This window comes from Paracoccidioides brasiliensis (genome assembly GCF_000150735.1).
Source record: "Paracoccidioides brasiliensis Pb18 unplaced genomic scaffold supercont2.8, whole genome shotgun sequence".
Classification (NCBI taxonomy): Eukaryota; Fungi; Ascomycota; class Eurotiomycetes; order Onygenales; family Ajellomycetaceae; genus Paracoccidioides; species Paracoccidioides brasiliensis.
The window spans coordinates 819,635-845,665 of record NW_011371365.1 but is presented as its reverse complement, the minus strand read 5'-3'; the positions used below and the strand labels follow the sequence as shown (position 1 = coordinate 845,665).

Below are 26,031 nucleotides of genomic sequence, written 5' to 3'. Positions count from 1 at the left end.
TAATATTTATATACTCTATTTAACGACGTGATGGTTAACCATTTAGACAGCGGCCCGAAAATGGTGGTTGTATCTGAATCTGCTCCCATGGCCTCTCCTCCCGCACCACCATACCATAAGTTACCTCTGGTCCCAGACGCTGCTCCAGAGCCTGCCAGGGATGGGGGACGTCGGGAACGTCTTTAACGCTTCACGCCGCCAAATTCGCTCCGCAGGGCGGAATTCCAAGACCACTGCAACAACAAAAGACTAGTATTTCAAGTCAACAGGCTTGAAACGTGCATCCCTTGTAGAGCAGGTCCGTCACAGCAGGAGAACCAGAGGCATTGAAACAGTTATTTTGCTTCGGTGGCTAGGGTTACTACTGAGTTATTTGAGAATTCAACTGATTCATAAACTGTATATCAAGAGTCTGAGATTTAGTTTTACTGACTGGAACTAAATAAACTGGCATGAACTTATTGATTAATTATGTGACTGTCATAATTAAGAACTAATGACCTCGATATTCTTGAGCAGTGAACAAGCAATGAGTTGAGTCATTGATATTATTTCCCATGTCCCTTCTTTATAGATAAGTCTTCTCTGATTATCTTTATATATGTCAACAATCCCTAAGAGCTGATATATTCTTATTAATAACTTCTTTTCACTCTATACTCTTAACTTAACGATCTGTCACTCTTATATAGCCAAAAAATAAAGAAGCTTATAATTAACATAAAACAAACATCAGAGACATGATAATGACATCTATAAAGATTAGCTTAACTCTCTACACTTTGAATCATGATAACATCTATCAGAATGAAATACCGTATGATACAACTTCCTACTATGGCAGACTCTAATCTGTATGAGTTTAAGATCTAAGTATTTCTGTTAATCACAAAGAATAAGTATATAGCTCTGCATAGCCACTAGATTGGAAAGAGAATGGAACTTCAATTAATCAATCAATTGACAGCCTGTATTGATTATTAACATTCCGCTTTGTTCTCCTGGGTTCCGCTTAATTCCCTCATCTGATAAAATATAGAGTGTTCTGGTAACCCCGTCATCGCTAGAGTTGGTGGATCCGATACAATCGATACAATGGTAATTCTTCTACCTCCTTCCTCCAGCCTCTCTTTCGGACGGGGCTTCGATCGTGGATTGGAGCCTTGTAAACGTGCCGGAGAACTCGTAGAATGAACATCGGGATTTTTACGACCGGAATGGGGACGCATTCGTCAGATATGGCTGAGGATGAGCAGAAGCTCACCAGGCAGACGTATGAAGAAGCTTCATTTAGACAATGTTTCATAATGTTTGAGTTACCCACCCCCTATGTATCTGCAACTATAAGGTAGAAGAACCAGTTTTCTGTGAAATCATCTGGCAGGGGCCGGTTTTGAAAGTTCGATATGTAGCAGTCATCATCGTCGTATCCCTGCGCGATTCTCGCAACATCCATGGCAGCATCCCACCTGCCAACGTCATCTCGTACTTTTCCTATCCTTCGCCGACAGTGGCAGTGAAACTCAACGTCTCTACAGACCCTATAAGCAAACCCAGCAGTGCGGAGCAAGCTAGCAGCAAAGACTGAGAAGGATCACAAAAGGGTCCACGCGTCAAAGGCGGGAATCCAAAACTGTCAACGAAGCGTATGTCAACACCACATAATATCTCGGACCTTGTTAATGGGATATACACAGCTGTATAAGATAATTGATTCTCCGCCTTCTCAGGATGCCAGTGAATTGGATGAATATGCATTCATCACTTGCAAACATATTTGTAAGTAAAACGCAGTCCCAGCCTACATACGACTGACATGTGTTCAGACATGAAGACCGGCGAGTTCACTGCACTGTTTACATTGACATCGAATCACTGGGTCTGCGAGATTTCATAAGAGTTATTATGTTGAAGGACATTAGAACAGCTGCCCTTGAGGCAGAGAAACCTGTGGTATTGTGCACCTACACACCATTTGCTGATGGCAACGCACAGACTGAGCGGAATCTGCCATACCATTTCCTTGCTGAATTGAAAGACTATTATTCCAGGTCAGATGAAGAACAGGACAATGAAGGTGACAAGGCTGCGGTCCACCTAGGCCTGCTGATACGATATATGGAGGAAGTGTATTGGTGGCACCTCAAAGTAACTCACTTCAGTCTTGAAACACTGGAAAATATCTAATGATCTTCGCTGAGCGTTTTTCAAACTGTGTGCTTAGCCTATGTGACCTGCCCATCCCAGGTCTGCCCCGCTGTGTTCAGCATAGTTTTGGCAAAGACGAAAAATCACTCAACGGTACCTGTTTTCAAATCCATGGCCACTATTCTGATTTTGGTGGGGAAGTGTTTGGCATGTCAACTGAGACTCTGTCAATAGAGACATTTTGAGAAATGAGGTGACTTGAAAACCTCCCAGCCTATCCTCTAGAATACCACCCGGACCCAGCAATCAAATCACACCTGTTTGCAAGCGGACAAAAATTGATTTGCTTGATGGGCTGCCGTCACTGTCAGTACCAAGGACATATTTTTGTCTAAGAGAAGGACAAACTATTGAAACTCTCTGTGAACAGCAGGGTTATGGTCAACACTGGGTTTTTCGAACGATGAACCCAAAATATGCGAGATTGGAGGTTAAAAAGATGACGGTCTTTGATATTCGGCCAGGTTGTGGAAAACGAAACCATCTGTCAGGTCAAAAGTAACGGTTGAATCCTACTGAGATGATGGGTGACTTGGTTATCTGCACCCCAAGAGTACATGACTTTTCCCTAAATGAAAAGCTGTGGGGTGACATCCATGCTCGTGACATAGTGAGTGGAACCAGACTAACACAGATTACCCAGGAGATTATTGAGGGGATTAAATTCTCCAGTACTCCATGTGATATGTTAACCATCCTCAAGAAGAAAAGAGTCATCAAATCTCTTACTGAAAGCCCTGTAGCGCTACAAATGGAGAAAGCTTTAACATTGTTATTGCAGGAAAGGGTGAGGGGGTGATTATTCTCTTGCTGTATGTTCATTCCTCAGGAACAATATTATGCGGGAAAGCTGAATTCGTGATAACGGCCCCCCAGGAGTGGGAAAAAACGCTTACCGCAGAGGCCATTGCGGAAGAAGATATTTATAAATTTACTGAAATGAGTCTGAATGGTCGTCAGGTGAGAGAATAATATCGACATGGACCGGCAAATGCTGACACGATAACCAAACTAGATCAAGAACCTTGTGAGAATTGCCCACAATGTTGCCAACGCTGATGGTGCCAAATTGTGCGCAACTCATGTTCGTACAGCTCTAACAGCAAACGGCTACACCATTCCCAGTCTAGGCGCTTTGCCATTCGATGCTAGCCTGTATAGGATCTACCAGTTCATTTTGAGATACTGCGTCTTAAACTGAGTCTTAGCCGGTTATTATTATGTTGTTCTCCGACATATCGCTGTGTGGAATATTACCAACTACCAGCTAGATGAAGGAATCGATACGCCTTGATTGCATCGCGGATCGCCACGAGCAGCTCTAAGCGTGAATTGTACTGAGGTCGGCCGGCCAGCTGGTGAGATCGCCAGGCAGCGAAGGACACGGTTATCGTAAGGAGTTGTCTCCATTCTTATCAAAGATGCTCGGCTGATGTACCGATTGTACCGAGAAGACTAGTTCGTCTTCTGGGTCATCCCTAGACAGCTGACCGATGAAACGTGACTGCTTGGATAGCTGGGCCTCCTTCTCTGGAAATCTGCGCTTCCTAGAAGTGGACTTTCCCCTATTTGTAAGCCACGGTGCTCAGTGAATGACTGCCACAAAGGGTTCTGAGACTAAGATTGACTGAAGGAGGAGATCGCGCTGGGGGTTGTACTTCTGAAGTTTGGCGCTTGTTGTTAAAGGTCAGGTCGAGGCGCATCTCAGCGACGCTGGTGATGGTGCTGTGCCAATGACTCTGGCAATTCCTTCAACACCTCCTTGACGTGCTAGTTCGAGATGGTGTACCTCTGGTGTTCGCTCCTTCGCCATCCACAGGAACGAATCGGAACGTCTGTTGGCTGTGATGTATGGCGTCCGTGAGAGAAGGGTGAATGATGAATTAACGGCTGGGAGTCGAGTATTTGCAGCAGTCGAAGGGCGAGTTATTGATCCAAAGACCCAAGAGAAACTGTCTGTGTTAGTCTCCATACGTGGTAGGTACGCGGAATCACGTGCAGAGCCCCCTTGGATGTGCCACTCGACGGCGTTCGCCTTACGCCCAACACTGATCCCCTGGTTTGATTTTGTAGTGCACATGGACTCTATAGTCCAACCACAAACCCAATGCGAGGCATCAAACCCGTTGGCTAGGTAGCCAGTCCATTCTAACCTGTCATGTTTTCCTCCATCTAATATATAGACACAAACCTCCCCGGCAGCATCGGTAGGGGACGACTAATGAGGAAAAACTTGTGCCAAATGATGTATCGCCATGAGTTAGGACGATACCGTAGCAGTGGTGCAATTCTTTGGAACCTGAGGTCACTTCACTGCCTGTTTCTTTTGTTGCTGCACCCCGTGCTTGAGGCTCTTGGGCTGTTTGCTGTTGGAGTCTTCATCCACTCCGCTAGAGCAAGATGTGTTGGTCTTGGTGCTATGATGGGAGGAGTGCAGTTGTTGACACTTCTGGATGCTAGGGTCATTGTATGTTTGAACACTATCATTCCAGCTGCTAAACCTCTGTCCGGAGACTTGTCGATACTTGGGTGCGTCGTAGAACAATGAACAGAGGCGGTTCAGAATATGGACGGATTGGCTTAAGGAATCTTAAGGCCGTCGCCTTGCTGGACAGGATGGGTGAACATCGCTGGCCTCCCAAGGCCAGTCCATCAGTAGGAAATTGCTGGATCAACGAGAATGTTGTGCTGGAGAATGGGGAGCCAGAGAATGTTTCTAAGCAACCAACTGAACTGGTTATGCTGGGCGATGATGGATCAGTCTCGTATACTCTCCCTCTGGAAGAGCCACTGCAACTGTAAGAGCAGTGAGATCTTGAGTGTTGCAAGCGGAAATTTAAGGAGAATTTGAGGTTCGTGCGGAGACGAAGGTTCAATGCTCGGAGTTCTGGGAGATCACCTCAGATATCATCAACATCAAAAGCGGGGAATCGAGTTTTGCTGCTTGCGTGTGGTACAGTACAGCACAATACATGGACGGTATACGTACAGTAATAGTATGGTATCCGTAATGACAGCCCGCCTCTCGTATTATGTATTCCCTTGCTGCTAATAATACACACGCTATGCAAGAAGACTCAGGCTTCGCGGTAGCTGGTTAGAGAAATGCTCGCGGCTTGAGGCTTGGAGCACACGGAGGATTTGCTTGAGTTTGCTTCATGCGACTAACTTACCGAGCTTAGCTTGGGGAGGGAGGGGCTTAAACTGCTCGCTTACTATTTAAGTTAGCGCTGGATGGGTTATGGCTGTGCACAGGTGCTTTGGGAGGAGCTCCGATATCTAACGAGCGGCATTATTATATTATGCGGAATGCACAAGTGGAGAGTTCATTTGATATGTCGGGACCCGTATTTGACGCTGGTGGCGGTTGGTCCCTTTTTTGGCGCGGGTTGTGCTGGGCAATCATCCTGAACGGCAATGAGTCGAGGCTGATTAGTTAGTTAACCGTGTTGGAGTCTAAGAATAGTCAGGCTGAGAGGAAATAATGGCTCTGCTGGAGAACTATTGAAGACGGTGAGCTCTGATCCAATATCTATGAGCGTGGTCGGATCGCGGCTGGATTCGACTGCCGCTTGGTTATTGCTGATAGGGCTGAGATGGTGAATTAATCGAACGAGTCATTGTAGTGAGTGATGCAGGGTTCGCTGTCTGCGTGAATAGTAAAGGCTGCGGTGAAGCGGATGATGGGATGAAGTAGGTGAGAACGAAGGAGGAAGTCCTGCATGGTTTCTATTTATGGTTTCTTGCTGTGGCTTGTGTCTAAAGATGAGAAATATGAAATTGTGTTTGTGCTTGCGATCTAGCTGCGTGCAGAACTCTAGTTTAGTAAATGATGCTGTGACAAGTGGCATTCGATTTTCCTCATGGCGGGATTTGGAGGTTCCCCTCCCTTGCGTTCCACCGTCGCTTGATTATCCCGAATCCGAAAGAATCCATGTGGAAATTCTGGAGGGACATCCACACGTCAACAGCGTCAGTCAGACTTGTGGATATAAGTCATGGGAAATGTCAGTTAGCAACCAAACTTCACCACACCTATTCGAGCCTTAAAAAAGGAAGAGGAGTAGGGGAGGGATCCATATATCAACATACTATCTTCCAGCCATCGACGTCACCCGCGGTAGCATCATCATGGCTCTCATTCGTTTTATTCATGATGCCTTAAAAAAAAAACCCCTCGGGGTTCAGGACCCTTGACGGATGAAATGAAGAAAACACAAAAATTCCAACATATATTTGGGCATGAGATCAGTCACCAAGGAAAAGCAATTACCAATCCATCCGTCATCTTTAAGGCTAGAAAATAGAGTTATCCATGGAATGTCCAAGATCTAACTACCAATAATGGCATCTCGAGCTGCAGTGGGGACGGAAATTTTCAACTTATGAGGATAGCTATGAACCACGGGGGTTATATCCCCCTCAATTGCTATTTTATCGGTTAGTTTAAATTGTATTTGACTGCAGAGGAATAATCAACACTTTCTCATTTAAAAGGGATGTTGTCAGTCTTGGAGGACCGATGAGTCAGCATGACGTTTTGCATCACCACACCGCTCGAGCAGCGACCCACCAAATTTTATATGCTACAACGAAATTAACTCTTATACAGCCAATTATTTAGAAAAACTGATGAAAGTCTTCTTCAAGAGATCGCAACGACTGAATATTTCCACTATACCCCTAATTCCCCTTCTTGCCGCTCACAATGGCTCAATCGCAACCACAACAGCCCCAATCCCAGCCCCGGTTCCAGGTAACCTCAACTCTCCGCTACGACCCATCCCTCCCCAACGACTCCAACATATCATCCTCATATCCACACCCCAGAGACTCCCATTACTATCTCCTCAGCTACCACCACGCCCGCCTGCTTTCCGCCGCCATAGACTTCCAATGGCCCGCTGCCGCCGCGGCCTTGCAGCATCCTAATCCCGATACATGCCGATCCAACCTCGCCCAAATTTTCAACAAATATATCGCCGGCGACCCATCGCGGCCGTGGCGATTGCGCATTCTCCTCGACGCCACGGGTGAAATCACAGTCGAAGCTGCCCCAATCGTCATCTCAACACCGCCTTCGCAACCCTTGCTGATATTACCGGGCGACGGGTGCGATTTCTCTACCCTCCTACCAGAATCAGACACGATAGATACACAACTCCCCACTGCAAACAGAAATATACAGAAGATAGACCCATGGATTCTCCGCCTGGACACACAACCCACCACCCCCTCCCTCTTCACCCGCCACAAAACCACACTCCGCGAAAGCTACACCACCTCCCGCGCGCGCGCGGGCATTACTTCCCTATCCGATCAGACGGAGGTGTTGATATATAACCACACTGGCGAGGTGATGGAGGGGAGCATCACGACGGTATATTTTCGGCGGAGGCGGAGGACAGCAGCGGAGTGTGAGAGTGGAGAGAGTAGCGTTGACGATGAGGGCGGCGGTGATCGATATTACTGGGTCACGCCGCCACTGTCGAGTGGGGGGAATGCGGGGACGTCGAGGAGATATGCACTTGCGGCAGGGTTTTGTGTAGAGGAGGTTGTGAAGGTTGGGGAGTTGAGGGACGGGGAGGTGGTATGGTTGAGTAATGGGGTTAGGGGGTTTGTGCCGGCGGTGTTGAGGTTAGAGTAGCGGGTAGGGTGATTATGGGGAGCTCTGCGAGGGATATATATGTGAATGAGGGTTTGAGAAAGGGGATGGATGGATGAGTTGTGCTTTACATGATTTCAATTGTCCGACATATCAGCTCGTCTGCATATTGTTTCTCTCTCTTTTCCAAGTTCTATGCCCATTCCATTCCAATACTGTTTTTGAGTCGTCGAATCCGCCCAAGTCTTCTCTGTGGACAAACACGCCCTTACTTCTCCACCTTATACTCCTTGGCTCAATGAATAAAACCCTCCCCCTGCCACTTCCCCACCGGCAACATCCAAATTCATGAATTGGTCATAACCTGTCAACCGATCGTCTACGTTATGAACCAAGGACCACTCACAGCACCACGGAGCTACCTTCCTATCTACTACCTACCTCAAGGCCAGACAATATACATCTCCTCACCTCTATCTCGTCGAACACCCAGTCCATGTCAGCTGCGATATACATTATATACACTCATCGACCTACGTCCGCCGCATTCAGGGCTCCAGGGACTAAAATAAAGCGTGTTGTGTCATGCCGTATCATGTCTTCCTACAGTCCCCATAGCAAGGCTGGGGTTGTTGCAATTGGAGTCAGATTCTATGGGGCAACAGTGATGTCGACAAGGGTCATGTGTGTAGATGTGATTGCATATATCAATGAGCTTGAGATGGAAGAGGGACCGTATTTCGCAGTTACATATACTTTGTATATTTGCTGGTTTTTGAGGATGTAACTATGATCAATTCATGATTGAGTCCTTACTGACTCATTGCTCACTGAATTGCATGATATAATGTAAAGAGAGAGCGTGAGCTCTGACATGATAGACTTTAGTTTTGAGGAGTGGAACTTCAAGCTGTGTAAGAACGGAGAGAATTGAGCTCTGTGTTTTATAGTGAGTGTGTAGAATCACGAATGAAGTTACATATTCTGATCTTGATCTTCCATTTTCTTTCTCTTTCAGACACAGATAGAAAGTACAGTGAATGATCAAAAGAGCAATTCTTGACTAAATACTGTTCTGTTTAACTTCCACGCAAAGCAGATGAAATTCAATGAATTGAGATTGACTATCTATTCTACCTACCTAATGACAGAATGGCAAGTTTGGTTCCCTTCCAATCATCCCCACATGTGAGGTTGATTGGAGTTTGCAGGCCACAAGAATGGAAAGCTGCTCACGTGATGGAAGTGTCCGACATATCTCTATCAGAGCTCCAGCCACCCCCTTTCTCCATAATCTTGGCTGCATCAGAGTACGGGGATGATGCTCCATGCAGCGGCTGGCCTAAAGATATATCCTCAGGGGAAGAATAATTTATCATAAAATCTGCCATCAAGGATCAATGTGGACGTGAGAAATCTTCTGAGGTTTTAGCCTATGGAGATGGCATCTCCCACAACTCTGTTTGTCGGATTTTGAAGCAGCATGGATTTGTGATAGCGAAGCCTTTATGGAAACCAGGGCTAACTGATTCCTCTAAGAAACGCCAACTTAGATTTTTGCTCTTGAGCACGAACATTGGAGTCTAGATGACTGGAAAAGAGAGATCTTGGAGTGATGAGACATCTGTTGTTCTTGGTCAGAGACGTGGAGCTGTTTGAGTGTGGCGCCAGATTCCAGAAGCCTATGATCCCACCTGTGTACGAAGACGATGGAAAGGAGACTGTGAGTTTTTTATGTTCTGGGGGTTCTTTTCACACAATGGAAAAGGCCCGTGTCATGTATCGGAGCCAGAGACTGCTTGAGATAAGAAGAATGCAGAAAAGGATCTCGAACAAATGAATATGAAGCGTGAGGCTGAGCTTTAAGGCTGAATGGGAGGTTACTACTGGTGTGTGACTAATGGGATTGTGAAATCAGACAGGCCAGAAGCCTCGATGGCGATACACTAGAGCAAATGATAAGCTTATTCGTGATGGAAAAAAGGGAGGAATTGATTGGTATAGATAGTGATATCTCTTATAGGCTCTCAGCTAATTGCTCTACTTTCTTAGATGATTATCATCTCACAATTGATTTCTTTTGCCAAAGAATGTCAGCCCTTCTTACTGAATGCAAATGTCCAAAAATGCATCAGCACATGCACAGCCCTATCAGATGAAAATATACAATCTTCATGAGATTCAGTGTCTTTTTCGACCAGGTAACTCACCGGGTCTCAATCCAGTTGAGTTTATGGATGAAGCGTCGGACTACAGTTTGAGGAGCTCCACGAGATAAGAAAACTTTTAAGAATTTATTGGACTAAAAAATGGAATGATCTGCCACAGCAGAAGATTCAAGCATGGATAGAGCGGATAGCTCATCATGTTAAGGAGATTATACGCTGTAGTGATGGCGATGAGTTTAAGGTCGTACAGGGAAGAATAGCTGTAAGCAAAGCTGGAAGGTCCGTGATTAAAAGAAAGCTATTAAGACAGGAAGATCTTGGGGATCTCTAATTATCAGATTCAGTAGTTATAACAGCTTCAAATTGTCAAATAAATTAATATTTTACTATCCTACATATAAATTACGATGGAAGAGTGATACATAATGATACAGTCAAGGTCACTAGCGCAGAAAGTCACATCTCTTCCTTGTTCCCATATCACATTTATTATTTATATACACGTCTCCAGTCTACTCCGTGACACAATACATACAACATGCACACTGCACCAGCACCAGCATCAGCAAGAGCACAAGTAAATATCAAGAACGAACAGAATAACGATCCTTTCTCGTCACATCGTATCTGCGAATGAAATAACCAGCTCCCATATCCCTGTCAGGGAAACGGCGTCATTTCACTCTAGACATCAAAAGGAGGCACGCGATTCAAGACGATGATGAATACAGGTATCGCATCACACCACACCACACCGGGACGCAGACGCAGACGCAGATGCAGATGCAGACACTGATGTGGATGAAAACGCAATGAGACTGAAATATTTTCGCAATCGGCCACCAATATCCACCTGCTCATTTCCAACCTAATCCACTCCTACTCATCCCACCCCCGCCTTTCTCGATCAGATTGAGAGGAGATTCTACATTCTCTTTTCATACCGTAATGCTTGATTTTGTGTATCGGATGTGGTGGGATTGGGATGGACGGTAAGAAGTCTAGTCAAGGAGACCTTGTGCGCGCTCGGATTCGATACGGGCATACAAGCGGTCACGGGCCCGGACGCGGGGAAGGTGGTAGCCTATATTGGGTTTTGTTAGGGGATATGTATGGGCATTGGGTCGGGAGAGGGTGTTTGATAAACGTACCGTACCAGAAGAGGTAGGCGAAGGTTGTTCCGAGACCTAGAATGGGAGGTGGGATTAGTTGGGTTATCCGTAGGGTAGGTTGGAATGGATTGAGGGGTTCGTGGAGGTGGAGTGGGGTGATGTATGTATGTATATATATAGAGTTCTATATCACACTTCTGACCTCCCCCGCTTGTATGGGGGAAGGTGTCGGGAATATATATTCAAGGATTTGCCTCAAACTCACCAAAGGCGGTGCTAAGATGCAGCACGAGGCCCCGACGGAGCATCTATGTATTATGTTAGCATGGGAATTGGGTCAATTGGGTGCTGTGATGTTTGCCGGGTAGGGCGGGAACGGGAATGGTCGAATGAAAATAGGGCAGAGCAATGAGAATTGGGAAACGTACACCCGTGATGGGTTTGATGGCGGCCATTGTTTCCGCTCGGGATTTGGTGAGGTATAGACGAAGCAAACACGACGGAGCGTAGGAGGGGTAGTGGTAGCGGTTGTTGTGCTGCTCTCGATATACGAACAGACAGAGGTTGTAATTGTTGGTAGTGTGGAATGTGGCTGCGGGTTGGAGCGAATGGACTGAATCCGGCGGGTGGCAGATTGGGGCTCGGATTAACCTGGTCCCGTGATGTTCGAGGAACTTGTTGATTTACCGAGCAACCAGGGAGGTCAGGAGGTGAATATCCCGAGTAACTTTATGAACTACAGCATGGGAGAGTGAATGCATGGATAGGTCACTGCGAAGGAGATAGATACACAGGTTACTATTGCCACATCCCCCATTCATTCATTCATGCATGCATGCATGCATACATAACGATATGAGCTATTGACGTTGAACGTTGAATTGGCTGCTTCCACGTGACCATGCTGCTTCAAACCAACCAACTCCGCAAAGCGAAGCAACCGCATTCAATAAGAAGATATCAACAACGGACACGATAGACAACAGGAGGCAAGAGAGACAAGAGATATCATATCTCTACGATCCCCCTGATCTCTGCTCAACTTACTCAACTACTCACCGGTTTCTCTCATTGCTTCTCCGGCCTCTCTCCCTCTATATAACTCTTCTATATGCAATATCCCCATTGCAGGCTCGCCTCCACTTCCAGGTCAACTCATATCATCTCATACACACCAGGGACCTCACCATGCCTCCTCCAACTGCTCCCATCCCTCCTCCTGCTCTGGCTATAGCTTCACCTCCGGTTCCAGCTCCAGCTCCAGCTCCAGCTCCAGCACCAACGCCAACACCCTCAACAAAGATCCCGCAGAAAACGACACTCCCCTTCCCCCTCCGCATCCCCCTTACCACAAATGAAACCAGACCCAGAAGCAGTAGGAGTAGTGCAACCAGAACCCGCGCCCTCACCGTCCCTCGCACATGCTTTGAATTCAAATTCAAATCGAGATCCATCCCCCAAACGCCAACGAAAACGCTACCATCATTACCACTCTCTCCAGCACCGCTTCACCCACAACCTCCCCGACGACGCGCTGACAGCTGACTCTGCAGTTGATACACTGCTAAACCTATCCATAGGCCTGCTGCTGCTCCAGAGCGGGTTTACGCATGCGGAACCTGTGGCGTTGGACGGGTTGAGGAGAGGGGTTGAGGAGTGTACGTTAATTTTTTTTTCTTCTTTTCTTTCTTTTCCATTTTCTTATTATATTTTACATGTAGGATTTTTGGGCTGTGTTTTATGGTATGCTAATAGTATGTTAATTGGTATATGTATGTTGTGTTGCGTAGACATGCTCCACTTTCTAGCCTACACGCGCCAATCCATGGCCTCCTGCCGGCGCACACAGCCAATTCCCATCGATTTCCAGCACGCGCTGCTCTATGCCAATATACCCGTTGACTCACTCCGAGCACATCTCAAACTATCTATGCCGACTCATCCGGCAGCGGCAGCGGAGGGAATAATAACAATACCAACAACCCTCCCCTCCCCGCCACCCTCCTCCCCACCACCGCACACTAATCTCCCCTTCCTCGGTCCGGAACTCATCTCTCCAACCTCCATTGACCACGACAGACAGGACCAAGGAGCAACACGAAGGCATATTCCCAAACACTTCCCTACGTTTCCCAGCAAGCACACGTACCAGGAGACGCCGATGTATATCACGCGCGAAACGGATCCGAGGAGGATTAGGGAGAAGGCGACGGAGGAAGGAAGGTTGGGGGAAGAGGCATTGAGAAGGTTGGCGAGGGTTGCGAAGGACTGGAGTGGGAGTGGTTCTGGTGCCGATGGTGGAGGGGAGTATCGGGAGAACATGCTTTGGGGGAGGAAGGGGGAGAGTATGGAGGGGATGTTTGAGAAGACTGTGAAGGCGGTTTCGAGGGGAGTGGTGAGGAGGGAGGAGCAACAGCGGCAGCAACGCAACGGTGGGGATGAGATTGGGTTGGCGTTGGGATCGGGAAGCGGAGTTGGAGGTGAACCAATGTCATCATCATCGGAGACTGCGAGGGGGGGCAATATGAAGCCGTCGATAACGCCGCCGGTTGTGAGGCTGGATCTTAGTCCGGTTGTCAATTGTGATAGGGCGTATTGGTGGAAGGTGACGAGGCCGGATGTCAGGGGGAAGATGGATGGAGCTGGAATCGGTGGCGTTGTTGGGAACAAGAAGGGGAGGGGTGGGAAGGCGGGAGTTGTGGGTTGAATTTTCTTTGATATGGACTGGGAAGGGGAATGGACACAGACACATGGTGTTTAGACTTTATACCCGTGCAGAGATTCGTGGAGTCGGGATGACATTATTTGACATTCGCCCATTTGTCGCGTTATATTAAATACGTATTATCATATCGTATATTCAATCGCCTCTCCATCTCTATTTCTGCACCCCCTTCTTCTTCTTCTTCTCGCTCTCGTTGTCCCTTTCTTTTCTCATCCCGCTCCGCTCCCACGTCGTAGTCTCGACCGTAAGCCCATTCGCACACCTACACACCCTCACCACATCAGCAAACACACGCCACTTATCTCCACCAAAAACCAGAAACCAGAATCCATATACTACGCACCGTCTGAACAACCTCACCACACTCTCGCACTCGATGATGCCGGGTGCTGGCACCTCTTTATTCGGCGGGTTGCAGGAGTACTGCACCATCTCCATCAGGGGGCATTGGAGGAGGTCGACAGGGGGTTTGCGGGGAGTTTCGCGGTATTTTTTGGAGGTTGTGAGGAGGGCGGTAGGGAGGGCGGAGGTTGGGAAGGGGTGGAGGAGTGTGGTGGGCATGGTGGGTTGTAGTTTTGCTAGGTTGGGGTAAGAGATATAGAGAAGAGGAGTGGGGATATGGGGAATTGGATGGAGGAGTAGTATATTGGTCGAGTTGTGTATGGTGGAAGGGTATGATGGGGGGGGAAGCGATGTTGAAGTTGCAGAGGATAAGAACTGGAAAAATATTTAGGAAGTAGAAAGGTAGGCTTGGCAATTGGAGGCATTGTGGAATTTAGCAGACCGTCAGCTCCTCCACGTACACACCACCAGCTATATACGCCTGTCCGCCTCTCGCATGGGCAGACAAGCACTATGCCCTTCGCATCCGGTGGAGTGAAGGAAGCTGGAGTATGACCCAGCATAACGAGTGAGTGTGAGCAAGCATGGCTGCCGCAGCGCGAAGTGACCATGCGCGCATCTACGGCGAACATCTGCTGGGCGGGGTCAGGAAGGAGAGTCTGGCGGAGGTATGTATGCTGTGCCTATATGCTATATCTGTGTCTGATCTGTTACTTTTGTGATGTTTACATGTGGTGCATGAGATGCTAACTGATATGGATTTATAATAGCTCCTCTGCACCCTCCATAACCCCCCGGCAACAGATGCGCAATATGCGCCGCTGGGTATAAGGCCACTGGATGATATTCTTCGTGTGTTTCAGGCGGAGTACGGACGTAAACATACCTATACGCATACAACGTCTCCACCCGCCCCAGGAGCTGTAGCAGCAGCAGCAACTCCACACCAGCCCATCCTTGAAATAACCTCCCCACACTCCGCAGACGGCAAGACGCATCTCCTATACTACATCACCGCCATCGCCATCTTACCAGAGATGTATAAAAATACACCTCTGCCCGGCCGCAATGGCGCGGCTGTCTTTATCGACACGGAATATCGCTTTGATGTCGTGAGATTACGCGAGGTTATGAGGGCGATTATACGGGATGTTACACACCCGGCTAGGAGTGGTCGTGGGGATGGGAGAGAAGGCTACGGGGGATATGAGGATAGGGATATGGATGTGGATATGGATGACATGCTTCACAATGCCCTGGCGCACGTTCATGTCTTTCGGCCGCAGTCGTCGGCTGCGCTGCTGGCGACGGTTGAGGGGGTGGAGGATTACTTGCTTCGTGGCGCGGAGAGGAGGTGCCACGTGTCGCATTTAAGACCATTGAATGTTATTGTGCTTGATAGTGCTAGTGCGTTTTATTGGCAGGATAGGAGGGAGATGGAGGTTCTTGGGATCCCTGGCGTGCGGGAGGAGAGGGAGAGAAGAGCTCGCAATGACGAGAGGGGGAATGGGAATGGAGATGGAGATGAGAAGCACACAGGCACAGGCACAGGCACAGGCACAGGAACAGGCCAACAACAGCAACAGCAAAACCTCCCGCAGAAAATCACCCGCGCCCTCCAAGCCCTGCAACACACCTTCTCCTGCCCCCTCATATACACAACATGGGGTCTCCAGCCCGCTCTTCCACGTCCATACACCCAACTGGCTCACGCCAACGCCAACGCCAACGCCAACGCCAACGCCAACGCCAGGACCTCAATCGCAGCACCGAACATACCCCTCTATAAATCCCCCCACCCCTCCTACCGGCCGTATCTGCCCCGTCCATGGCCTTCACTCGCGACGTGTAGGGTTGTCTTGCAGCGTGAGAGTGTTAGGTCGTTTGCGCCGCTTTTGACGCTTGAGGAGATTATGGGGGAGGCGGGGATGAGGTTGGAGGTTGTGAGGAGGGGGAGGGTGGTGGGATGGGTGGATGGTGGGGTGGGGGCGGAGGTGAGGAGGGGTGGGACGGACATGGAGAGGGAGAGGGAGAGGGTGGTTGAGGGGGTGTTTGGGTTTTGGCTTACGGGGAGGGGAGGGGTGGAGTGGCTTGATGGGGATGGGGAGGTATAGGGATATGTGTATGTGTATGTGTATGTGTAGTTGGAAGGGAGAAAGGGTTTGAATTACTTGTATGTGCAAGGGCCTATGGCTATGAATCTAGTCTACTACCTGTATACATACATACGTTCCTACTTACCATATACACATATATCACCACGTCTATATCCCACCGTCTGCCTGTCTCCCCTCCCCCTCCGACCCCCCAAACATCTCCCCAACACTCTCCAACCCAACATTCCCCCCGCTCAAAACAACCCCAACATCCCAGCCCCTCTTCCCACTAACCCTACACTGCTCCACCACCCTCCTCCGAAACCCCTCATCAAACAAACAAACCGCCAACCCAACCACAGCAGACGGCTCAACAACAATCTTCACCCTCTCAAACACAAGCCTCATCGCCTCCCGAATCTGCCGCTCGCTCACAGCATACACCCCCTCCACCTTCCCCTTATCCGAAATAACCCCCCACGGCACCTCCCCGACCGGCGTCCGTAACCCATCCGCAACCGTCAGCGTCTTCACGCTCGTTATTCGCGATCCCCGCTCGAGACCGCGCCGGCAGTCGTCGCCGCCCTGGAACGACGGCTCCGCCCCAAACACCCAGGGCCGTGCCCCGCCGCGGTAGCCCGAGAAATACGTCGCCACCCCGGCATTCAAACCCCCGCCGCCTATCGGCGTTATCACCGCGTCCAGCGTCCCCGGCTCCGCATCATCCGCATCATCCGCAGCATCCGAATTCGCGCTCCCACCCCCTTCGTCCCAGTGCACGCTAACCCTCCCATCCCGCCCCATGAGCTCCCGCACCTGCCCCGCCATCTCCACCGCTACCGTGCCCTGGCCCAAAACGACATCCGGGTGGTCGTAGGGTGGGATGAGAAATGCGCTGGTCTCGCGGACTATGGAGGCGACGGCGGCTTCGCGCTCTTGGCTTGTGGGGCCTGAGAAGACGACGCGGGCGCCGTGAGCGCGGGTGCCGGCTATTTTGGACCGGGTGGAGATCGAGGGCATGACGATGTGGGCGGGGATGTGGAGGGTGGAGGCGGCGAGGGAGAGGGCTTGGGCGTGATTTCCTGGTGAGGGGGTTGGTTATTTATTTGTTATTTTTATTTGGGGGTATATATATATATATATATATATATCTTTGTGACGATGTATTTGATATGGAAGTACGTGTCTTGCAGCCGATGGACTAAACGGGAGCATACCAGAACTATGCGTAACAACACCCCTCCTCCTCACCTCCTCCGCGCCCACCACTTGCAGCAGCCGCAGCAGCGCATGAAACGCACCGCGCGCCTTGAACGCACCGATCCGCTGGAAATTCTCGCATTTAAAGAAGAAGTTTATCTTGGGGCTGGCGGGTGTTTGGCCCTCGCATGGCGTGCCGAGGAGCGCGGCGGGCGATTGGGGGGTCGAGGCGATGCGGTTGAGGGCTCTGCTGGTGAGGAGCGGGGTTTCATGGATGTAGGGCTTTATGAGGGCGTGGGCGGAGAGGACGTTGGAGGCGGTTAGGGGGGTCCAGTTGGCTGGGTCTGTCATTGCTGGGGGCGGTGTTGGGTTGGATGAGTGCGTGCTTTGGGACGTTGGTTGTGGGGTGTGGTTGGTGGTTTTGGTTGTGGGCGGCTAACGTGTGGGGAATCCAGACTGGGTTTGCGGAGATGGGGATGTATGGGTTAAATATACCAATATCAAAGTCTGAAGAGCATGGAGAGATAAAATATGCACAACGTAAACTGGTGAGAGAAATACGAGGATTGCAAATGTCGCATTCGCACATCTACACCTGCTTATGGACTTACAGTTCAGACCGGAAACTGGAAGGTTTGCATTACAATAGCTGTGTGTCTATGGTACGTAGCAGGGCGAGAATGAAAGTAGGCCTTCATTCTTCGAAACTCACCGGACGGCAGGAAACGGGACAGAATAGGGGAAGGTGACTGGAGATGAAATGAAAGGTGAGAAGTGAATTCAGCTCGGCAGTCACATACATACATACATACAAATAAAGAGCATGAATATAATCCGAGGTGCGAGACGGGGAACATCTTATTTATGAGAACAAAAAAGGGAGAACTTTTTTCTAGGGCCGTCTGCTGTCTTCTCGTGCTTTTCCCCCCATTGTGCATTTACCCTGCTCTGCTTTAGCTCGCGCTCTCTTTTCCTTTCCCAAATTAACAAAGTAGAAATGTAGGTTAAAGACATAACTAGAAACACACCAAGTGCTGCTGCTAGACAAGACAAGAACTAAACACGGATACGCAATGTCGTCTATCCATCACAAACTATACACAACAGTACCTCACTCATTTCTGGTTCTCAGGGCGGAGTGATCTGGAGTATGTCAGTACACCGTAGAACGAAAGAAGAGAATGAGAAAAAAAGAGACACGAAACTCACCGCACGGCCTTCCCAGCCCTCCAAATCTCCAAATCCCGAATCTCCTGCATCTCCTTCTCGAACTTCTCCCGATAATCCGGCTGCGAGTTATACTCCAGACTCCTCTTCGTCTCCTTCCCATTCTTCACACTGTCATACAACTCGTTGAACACCGGCTTCAGCGTATCCTTGAACTTGCTGCTCCAATCCAGCGCGCCCCGGCGCGCCGTCGTCGAGCACGCAGCGTACATCCAGTCCATCCCGTTCGCCCCAATCAGCGGGTACAGGGACTGGGTCGCCTCCTCGACCGTCTCGTTGAAGGCTTCGCTGGGGCTGTGCCCGCGTTCGCGCAGCACCTCGTACTGGGCGAGAAACATGCCGTGGATGCCCCCCATCAGGCACCCGCGCTCGCCGTACAGGTCCGAGTAGACTTCCTTCTCGAAGGTGGTTTTGTACAGGTAGCCGCTGCCGATGGCGATGCCGAGGGCGATGGCTTTTTCTTCGGCTTTGCCGGTCACGTCTTGGTAGACGGCTATGGAGGAGTTGATGCCGCTGCCTTTGCAGAAGAGGGTGCGGACGGTGCGGCCGGAGCCCTTGGGGGCGACGAGGATTACGTCGACGTCGGGGGGAACGTCGACTTTTGTGAGGTCTTTGAAGACGGGGGAAAAGCCGTGGGAGAAGTAGAGGGTCTGTTTGTATCTTAGTGTATTTTTTTATTTTTATTTTTATTTTTATTATTTTTTTTTCTGTTAGGAATGTCGAGATAATCAGATTACGGGTTGGCATACCTTTCCCTTGGTGATCAGGGGCTTGATGGCGGGCCAGGTCTCGCTCTGGGCGGCGTCACTGAGCAGGTTCATGACGATGGTGCCACGCTTGATGGCATCAGTTACGTCGAACAGGTTCTTGCCGGGCACCCAACCATCCTGGATGGCCTCCTTCCACGAGGCGCCGTCCTTGCGCACACCGACGATGACGTTGAGGCCATTGTCGCGCAGGTTGAGACCCTGGCCGTGACCCTGTGAGCCATAACCGATGAGGGCGAGAGTGTCGTTTTTGAAGTAATCCTGGGAGTTGTTGTTAATGGATGATACACGCAAATCTAGTCTGTGTTGGGGAACTTACAAGGAGCTTCTCTCTCGGCCAATCAGCACGTTCTGGCAGTTGTTACATGACACCGTCAGCATGAGTAGTCCCACACTACCACAGTGCCCCGGCTCGCAGCTTCGAGCTACCCAATGCCACAAAGATGGGCAAATTTTAAAAATACACACCGTAGACAGTCTCCTTGGTGCCGGCAAAATCAAGGGTCTTCACCCCGCGGACCTGTTGGGCCACGGGGGCAGCAAAGGCAGCTCTGGCGGCCGCCGTGGCAGCCGGGCGGGCGGCGGCGGAGACGGCAGCAGAGACGAACGAGCGGCGGGACGCACTCGAAGCGGAAGCCAGGGATTTGGCCAGCGAGCCGCGCAGGGCGCTGGCGACAGGTCTAGCAGACATTGCGAGGACAGACGGGATCAGTTGAACTGGGGACTACAGCGAGGCAGGGAGGCAACGAGGCAGGGAGATAGATTGCAGGATTGAAGATGTCCAGGTGTCGAAGGTTTCTTCTTTGTCTCGAGGCTGTCGAAGTTAAAAACTTCCGCATCGGGGAATTTGTCATCCGCGAGAGGATTCTGCCGGGGGGACGGCTTGCTGTATCGGCTCACCGCCTGGCAGCCCGGCGCCGATGTCGGGAGAGTCACGTGAAACACTGAATGCCCAAATTTTTATTTCCAAAAGGCGGATCAAACGAAGGCGACCAACTCTATGAACAGTGTGGAGGAATTGCTTAGAGAAACTGCATAGTGAAACTGGAGAGAAACTGGAGAGAAACTGGAGTCAAACTGGAGCTTGGAAAACAAAGTCAAACGATAAACTAACTGTCACAACGCTGCGATGAGCAACCCACCTCGTCCTCCCTTCTCTCCGCGACGAAGAAGGACCCCTCTACAACTCCCTCAGCTGCACGGATACCCCTGGGAACCTTCCCGGCCCCCCTAAACAAGGCGCCCCAGGATGCGACAAGCACCCAAAACATCCCAGCGGACCCGGACAAACTTCAACCCTGGCCTGATCTTATTAGAAGGAGAACCTGTTAGGGATGAGACAATGCGTGCTCAGACAGCCCCAACCAGCGGTGGAAAGCCCTGCCTTCACAGCAGACTACAAGCTCAGCGCTTTGCAAGAGCCGGCTTCAGTCCTCGAGCACTGCAACAAGACCTAGATCCAGCACTCGGTGTCTTTGGGAGGGCACTCGATCCAAGGCACTGCACAAGGGCAAGTTCTCGTTGTGGTATCACCGGGGGGCATTCAAGGCTTAACTAAATCAAAGCCTAGTCGGGATTAAGACTTGCACGGCTGTTGCAGCAGCCAAGGAAACCCTCTGACAGGCGTTCTTCAGCCATCTCTGCAGCAGCAGGCCGGGACCCAGACCTTCAGGCCATTAATGAGTGGATGCAGGCTAATCCCAGACTCAACCTGGGGGATCACTGATACCTAGCACTGCGCATCAATGATCATCTTGGCTGTATCTTTCTGGCTGTCTTCTTTGGCCAAGGCAGCGTTCATACTCGGACATGCAGAGCAGCTTAAGCTGCTGTCGGACTGTCCCACTAACCAGTTGACGAAATAAAAGATTATAACTTTGATAGTCAGTCTCAATTTCAGAAGAGATGCTTCTCTGAAATTCAAATACGACTTATTAGACTCTAATTATGATGTAATATACGTTCTCGATGTCAATCTTCATGAAGTGAAAATCTGAGAAGCTCATCTTCAAGTACTGCTCTTATTTAGTCATCTGCTAATCAACGTGAGAAATCATCAAACGAGTACAAAAGGTCACAACTTCATGGAAGGAAATTTCTTTGCATTATAAAGAGTGAAATTTTACACACTGTAAGCCAATATTAAAAAAAAAAAATCGTCCAGAATTGGCATCGTTCTCTCACTTGCAGATGAGAGAAAATTGTGGTCCCAAATAGCTATAGATCTCAGTGCTCGTCTTTCAAAAGTCATTTCTTATATACTTCATCTGAACTAAAGATCTACGATAACCCCATGATGTTCAGGCTCCGCCTCCGTACGATCGAAGTGGCGCTATCACTTATTGTTAATTTATTTATATCTGTATAAATATCTGAAATCTCTCTTTAGTTGAATGAATTTAAATATATGTTTAGATATAATCAGCAGCGCCTTCACTAAACCCCTAACTGCCGAGGCGGGGCGCAATCATCCTCGCACAAGGCCCTGACTACTGAAGCCCTGCCATTGATAAAGGAAGCCTGACCCTTACATGGTCTGTCCTCCTTTTCCTTGACGATTCCATTCTGTTTTCGCACGCGTTAGCTATCGGCTGTTCTCAGCGACCAGCCCGCTACATTAGGAATCGCTCATTCGTTTATTCCTCCTGCCATATGAGAAGAAAACAGCGATTCGAGACTGGGGGCGTTAGCTCCCCCGAAGCGCTACACACGGGATAGGGCTGCTCACGGACGAAGAGATCCAACGCATCTCTACAGCCAGCCACAGGAGGTGCCGAGCCAGCGAAAGGTCTGAAGACCCTGGCTCTGAAGACCCTGGCGACCTCAGTTTATGCAATTTACCACCAACGTCTCTACCACGAGTGACGAAGAGTTCTCCGACTCGATCAGGGCCCTCCGTATGGGACCTGAAGATGCCTCCGCAGGTGCACCACCTGCGTGGCTCCAAGGACTCCTCCAGCAACAGGCTTCGCGAGAAGAGGCCTTTTGGATCGAGCTTCGAGACCTAAGAGCTCAGCTGGCTGCTGCTACCAGCACGCCCGTCATGGGACACCACTCAACCATCCACCAAATAGCACTCCCCTCCACCCTGAGCAGCAGCGTCCGAAGGAGAAGCTGGCTCCGCTCGAGACCTTTGACGGGACTGATCTGGTCCGATACCCCGCCTGGCGACTCAACACCAGGGCCAAACTCCGTGTAGACGGCGGAGCCATTGGCCCCCTCGATGACCAGGCCTGTTATGTGTTTGACCGCCTCCATGGAGCCGCGGCGACCAAGTTCCGTTCATGGATGGACGCGCAGACAACCACCGATCTCGATCTGGAGACTGTCTTTGCTCAGCTGGATATCCTCTTTTCGGACCCGGTCCTTGCTGCAAGAGCTCTCAGCTGGCTGCAGAACACCCATCAACGCAGTCTTCCCCTTGATACCTTGCTTCCAATCTTCGACCAGAAGATCCTGGAAGCCGAGGGACAGTTCTGGGATGGCAGAATCAAGATCAGCATGCTCCAGAATGCCCTCAACTGGGAGCTCCTGAGGGCGATGGTTCCACAGGCTGACACGGATAATTACGTGGAAATACTGCAGCCAGGCTCCGTATGGTTGAGGCTAGGCGGTCTCCAGGTGAAGGCCCTTCAGAGCTGTGGCCAGAGGAGGGTCGTCCCAGCGGCGCCCCGGACCACTGCCGCGAAGCCACCCAGAGTCTCTGGGATCTCCGGTGCCGACGCTGCAGAAAGGCGCGCTCAGGGCGTGTGCATCAACTGCGCGAGGCCTGGACACATCGCCTCGCGCTGCACCATCCCGTTCGTCCCTGTCATGCAGCGCCCTGTTCGCGCTCGCGACGCCTCAGCAGGAAGCCCCAAAGGACCCTCGAGACGACGGGACTTGAGGGTGTGTGTGTTCAGAGCAGGGAAAAGAGCAACTCTCACCCGCAATCGCCGATGAGAGCTAACGGCAGAAGGACTGGAGGTGGAGGGCTTTTGAGGAACGAGACTGTTCATGTGATATAGAGACGGCCTGTATAAGATAGAGACCATTGTAGATAGTGGACTATGTGCCGATATGCAATGATTCCTTCAATGAAAAACCGTCCGGTTCAATCTGCAGTGTATTTGCCAGCTGAAGGACAAGTGCATCTCTGCTGGCTTTTGACCTGACTGAACTGTAGGAGACTGACTACTGACAATGAAGTGTGATGATCTTGTGTCTCTATGTCTAGAATATCTCTGAGTGCAGTTATAGATCTGTGGCAATCATCAGATGATTAGAATGAGAAAGTGTGAAGATGTAAAAATCCCAACTGTCCAAATGCTTTACAATTACTGCACTCTGACATTCGCTGAGCTGAAATTTCCAGTCGGTTCAACCCTCTCCTTCCGTGCCATTTGAGATACAAACATCCTGCTGATGCTCTCTGAGAACGAATACTGAGGGAGATGAACGTAGTAGGTTCACTATTCAGTGTCTTATGAGTCTCATCGACTGCAGTAGTTAGCTGCTCTGAAAGACTTCTAGTCTGACCTTGGCCAGCGTTCATCATCAGTAGCAGCAGCAGCAGCAGCAGCATACAGCACGCACTACTCTCTTCTCCTTCTTCTCCTTCTTGACCCTGTGCTGATCGTACAGCACTACTTTTTCTCCTCCTTCTTTGACCCTGTGCTGATCATGCAAATCCCTACTGCGCGGGAGGCAGCAGAGCGACTCCAGCCGCCCCGCGCACGGAGGCCCAGCCATCCCGCCACCCGGCCTGGCAGCCAGTGACGGGCCCAGGCTTACATTTGGGAAACCGACGGCGGGGCGGCGAGAAAACCTAATCCCAGTTTCTGGTTATCTATAAGTAGTATGTATGTGTATCTTACATGTAGTTCTTGGGCCTGTCCGGCTCTGGAGATGAGATAATGCATTCATACGTAGATGAATCTCTGGCAAACAGCGGGTGGGAGCAGCAGGGCAGCGCAGAGCCGACGCAGCAGCTGACAGACAGAGGCTGACGCACGAACACGCCAAATCACAGACTGAGCAGATCGCTGCTGGTGGTTGGGGTGGAGCCGCTAGGGGTTCGAAGGGGCGTGTCGCGGCGGTCGGGGAAGCGGGAGGGAGGCATGGGGGGTCGCAGGGATTGAGATTTCTCATTCCAATTACGGGTGCAGTCGTCATGCAGAAGGGCTTTCCAGCAGTCGACACAGGATGCCTGGAAGACCCGCAGTGGTCGCAGCACTGTGTGTGTGTGTGTGTGTGTGTGTGTGTGTGTGTGTGTGTGTGTGTGCGCTGGAGGGGTTGGGGAACCCGCAGCAGGCGGCGTGTCCAACCGCCCGTGAAACACAGACATTTGACGGTGACCGGTGGCAATGGATTGCTGGTGTCACTCAAGAGAGAGAACAGAGGGACAGACATAGAACTGGTAGAGCTGATAGAACTGTAATAGAACTAAGAACTGGTAGAACTGGTAGAACTGATCATAGACTGCTGCATCAATAATAATAGGCTTACCCTGCTGCAACCGGCGATCGAGGATTCCCGCCTGCTTCTGTCTATCTCTTTTCTACCTCTTTCTACCTCCAACCTCTACTTCAACCTCTACTTTAACCTCTACATCTACCTCTACCTCTGTCTCCCTCTACATCTACATCTACATCTACATCTACATCTACATCTACATCTACCTCTGTCCACATCTGTCTACTCTTACCTCTACTCTTCGTTTCTTTGTCTTGTTCAACCCAATCCCGCTTAGACTTTGGCGCCAGCCCCCAAACACCAGCAACAGCCCATTGAACACCCTTTTCGGCCTGTTGCTAGGCTGCGCAGGGTTGGGGTCAACCTGGGACGTGAGAGGCCATACGATGCTAGCTGAGTGAGAGTGAATATGATATGAATGCTGAATATGAATATAAATATGAATATGAATATGAATATGAATATGAATATGAATATGAATATGAATGCTGAACCATGCTGATGCTGAACCCAGTTAACTAGTCAACCGGATGAGATTATGCTAAGCAAGCCCTCTTTTCCTTTCTTTTTCTCGCGTCCACGACGCAGCAGCAGCGGCAGGGAAGCAAAACCGACAGGTCAATTGGATAAATACTGCTGCTGGCCACTGTTCGGTGCCTCTCATCGATCCATCCCTCCACACCGTATCGTGCGTGACAGCCGTAGACCCCGACTCGGACACGGACACTCGACCAGCGGGTGACACTGGTTCCTTCGACCCGTGACTATTTATTGAGACGGCCCCGGTCTCGCTGGATCTTCTCGCTTGTCTCTCGCGCTTTCGACACATCGCGAGTCCGTCTCCCGGCTGCTGGAGCCTGACAACGACATATACTTATCGCCTGTACGCACCACCGCTGCGACCACCGACCATGCCTACGTGCTGCTGGCTGCCCATCCAACACCCATAGAAGCCAAACATATTCACAATAAAATAAATAAAATAATACAAAAAATAAATAAATACAAAAACCATCCCCCTTCACTGGAAAAGAACCCTCGTCTGGACACCCACCCGGCCTGACTTCTTTTTTATATGATTTGGAAGTAAAAGATATTTTTTAATGTTTTTTTTTTTTTTTTTTTTT

At 49.9% G+C, this 26,031-nt stretch overlaps 15 protein-coding genes across 15 annotated transcripts; 8 read left to right on the top strand and 7 right to left on the bottom strand.

Moving 5' to 3' along the window:
- Positions 1-1,238: 1,238 nt before the first annotated feature.
- Positions 1,239-2,187, top strand: PADG_12112 (uncharacterized protein; the record flags this gene model as incomplete). The annotated part of the gene is made up of 3 exons (XM_010763668.1): positions 1,239-1,299; positions 1,549-1,779; positions 1,835-2,187. 3 exons carry the CDS (start codon positions 1,239-1,241, stop codon positions 2,185-2,187), a joined length of 645 nt encoding a protein of 214 aa, XP_010761970.1.
- A 544-nt stretch (positions 2,188-2,731) lies between these two features.
- Positions 2,732-3,409, top strand: PADG_12111 (uncharacterized protein; the record flags this gene model as incomplete). The annotated part of the gene is made up of 3 exons (XM_010763667.1): positions 2,732-2,995; positions 3,085-3,168; positions 3,224-3,409. The coding sequence occupies 3 exons, from the start codon at positions 2,732-2,734 to the stop codon at positions 3,407-3,409; spliced, it is 534 nt and encodes a 177-aa protein (XP_010761969.1).
- Positions 3,410-3,595: 186 nt separating this feature from the next.
- PADG_12110 (uncharacterized protein) lies at positions 3,596-4,288 on the bottom strand (the record flags this gene model as incomplete). The annotated part of the gene is made up of 2 exons (XM_010763666.1): positions 3,596-3,773; positions 3,921-4,288. The coding sequence occupies 2 exons, from the start codon at positions 4,286-4,288 to the stop codon at positions 3,596-3,598; spliced, it is 546 nt and encodes a 181-aa protein (XP_010761968.1).
- A 464-nt stretch (positions 4,289-4,752) lies between these two features.
- Positions 4,753-5,010, top strand: PADG_12109 (uncharacterized protein; the record flags this gene model as incomplete). Its single annotated transcript, XM_010763665.1, has 1 exon — positions 4,753-5,010. The coding sequence occupies one exon, from the start codon at positions 4,753-4,755 to the stop codon at positions 5,008-5,010; it is 258 nt and encodes an 85-aa protein (XP_010761967.1).
- Positions 5,011-5,534: 524 nt separating this feature from the next.
- PADG_12108 (uncharacterized protein) lies at positions 5,535-6,363 on the bottom strand (the record flags this gene model as incomplete). The annotated part of the gene is made up of 2 exons (XM_010763664.1): positions 5,535-5,636; positions 6,301-6,363. 2 exons carry the CDS (start codon positions 6,361-6,363, stop codon positions 5,535-5,537), a joined length of 165 nt encoding a protein of 54 aa, XP_010761966.1.
- A 553-nt stretch (positions 6,364-6,916) lies between these two features.
- Positions 6,917-7,855, top strand: PADG_06436 (uncharacterized protein; the record flags this gene model as incomplete). The annotated part of the gene is made up of 1 exon (XM_010763583.1): positions 6,917-7,855. The coding sequence occupies one exon, from the start codon at positions 6,917-6,919 to the stop codon at positions 7,853-7,855; it is 939 nt and encodes a 312-aa protein (XP_010761885.1).
- A 1,573-nt stretch (positions 7,856-9,428) lies between these two features.
- PADG_06435 (uncharacterized protein) lies at positions 9,429-10,312 on the top strand (the record flags this gene model as incomplete). The annotated part of the gene is made up of 2 exons (XM_010763441.1): positions 9,429-9,536; positions 10,070-10,312. The coding sequence occupies 2 exons, from the start codon at positions 9,429-9,431 to the stop codon at positions 10,310-10,312; spliced, it is 351 nt and encodes a 116-aa protein (XP_010761743.1).
- Positions 10,313-10,982: 670 nt separating this feature from the next.
- On the bottom strand, positions 10,983-11,548 carry PADG_06434 (cytochrome c oxidase subunit VIIa; the record flags this gene model as incomplete). Its single annotated transcript, XM_010763440.1, has 4 exons — positions 10,983-11,065; positions 11,133-11,168; positions 11,359-11,401; positions 11,522-11,548. 4 exons carry the CDS (start codon positions 11,546-11,548, stop codon positions 10,983-10,985), a joined length of 189 nt encoding a protein of 62 aa, XP_010761742.1.
- An 899-nt stretch (positions 11,549-12,447) lies between these two features.
- On the top strand, positions 12,448-13,800 carry PADG_06433 (uncharacterized protein; the record flags this gene model as incomplete). Its single annotated transcript, XM_010763439.1, has 2 exons — positions 12,448-12,751; positions 12,884-13,800. The coding sequence occupies 2 exons, from the start codon at positions 12,448-12,450 to the stop codon at positions 13,798-13,800; spliced, it is 1,221 nt and encodes a 406-aa protein (XP_010761741.1).
- A 171-nt stretch (positions 13,801-13,971) lies between these two features.
- Positions 13,972-14,379, bottom strand: PADG_06432 (uncharacterized protein; the record flags this gene model as incomplete). Its single annotated transcript, XM_010763582.1, has 2 exons — positions 13,972-14,080; positions 14,162-14,379. The coding sequence occupies 2 exons, from the start codon at positions 14,377-14,379 to the stop codon at positions 13,972-13,974; spliced, it is 327 nt and encodes a 108-aa protein (XP_010761884.1).
- Positions 14,380-14,744: 365 nt separating this feature from the next.
- Positions 14,745-16,274, top strand: PADG_06431 (uncharacterized protein; the record flags this gene model as incomplete). The annotated part of the gene is made up of 2 exons (XM_010763581.1): positions 14,745-14,828; positions 14,931-16,274. The coding sequence occupies 2 exons, from the start codon at positions 14,745-14,747 to the stop codon at positions 16,272-16,274; spliced, it is 1,428 nt and encodes a 475-aa protein (XP_010761883.1).
- A 150-nt stretch (positions 16,275-16,424) lies between these two features.
- Positions 16,425-17,807, bottom strand: PADG_06430 (threo-3-hydroxy-L-aspartate ammonia-lyase SRY1; the record flags this gene model as incomplete). Its single annotated transcript, XM_010763580.1, has 2 exons — positions 16,425-17,338; positions 17,474-17,807. 2 exons carry the CDS (start codon positions 17,805-17,807, stop codon positions 16,425-16,427), a joined length of 1,248 nt encoding a protein of 415 aa, XP_010761882.1.
- A 764-nt stretch (positions 17,808-18,571) lies between these two features.
- On the bottom strand, positions 18,572-20,141 carry PADG_06429 (ketol-acid reductoisomerase, mitochondrial; the record flags this gene model as incomplete). Its single annotated transcript, XM_010763579.1, has 5 exons — positions 18,572-18,599; positions 18,666-19,333; positions 19,433-19,711; positions 19,770-19,801; positions 19,919-20,141. 5 exons carry the CDS (start codon positions 20,139-20,141, stop codon positions 18,572-18,574), a joined length of 1,230 nt encoding a protein of 409 aa, XP_010761881.1.
- A 2,139-nt stretch (positions 20,142-22,280) lies between these two features.
- PADG_06428 (uncharacterized protein) lies at positions 22,281-24,208 on the top strand (the record flags this gene model as incomplete). The annotated part of the gene is made up of 3 exons (XM_010763438.1): positions 22,281-22,490; positions 22,547-23,338; positions 23,963-24,208. 3 exons carry the CDS (start codon positions 22,281-22,283, stop codon positions 24,206-24,208), a joined length of 1,248 nt encoding a protein of 415 aa, XP_010761740.1.
- Positions 24,209-24,455: 247 nt separating this feature from the next.
- Positions 24,456-25,733, bottom strand: PADG_12107 (uncharacterized protein; the record flags this gene model as incomplete). Its single annotated transcript, XM_010763663.1, has 3 exons — positions 24,456-24,664; positions 25,137-25,242; positions 25,539-25,733. The coding sequence occupies 3 exons, from the start codon at positions 25,731-25,733 to the stop codon at positions 24,456-24,458; spliced, it is 510 nt and encodes a 169-aa protein (XP_010761965.1).
- Between the last annotated feature and the right edge of the window lie 298 nt (positions 25,734-26,031).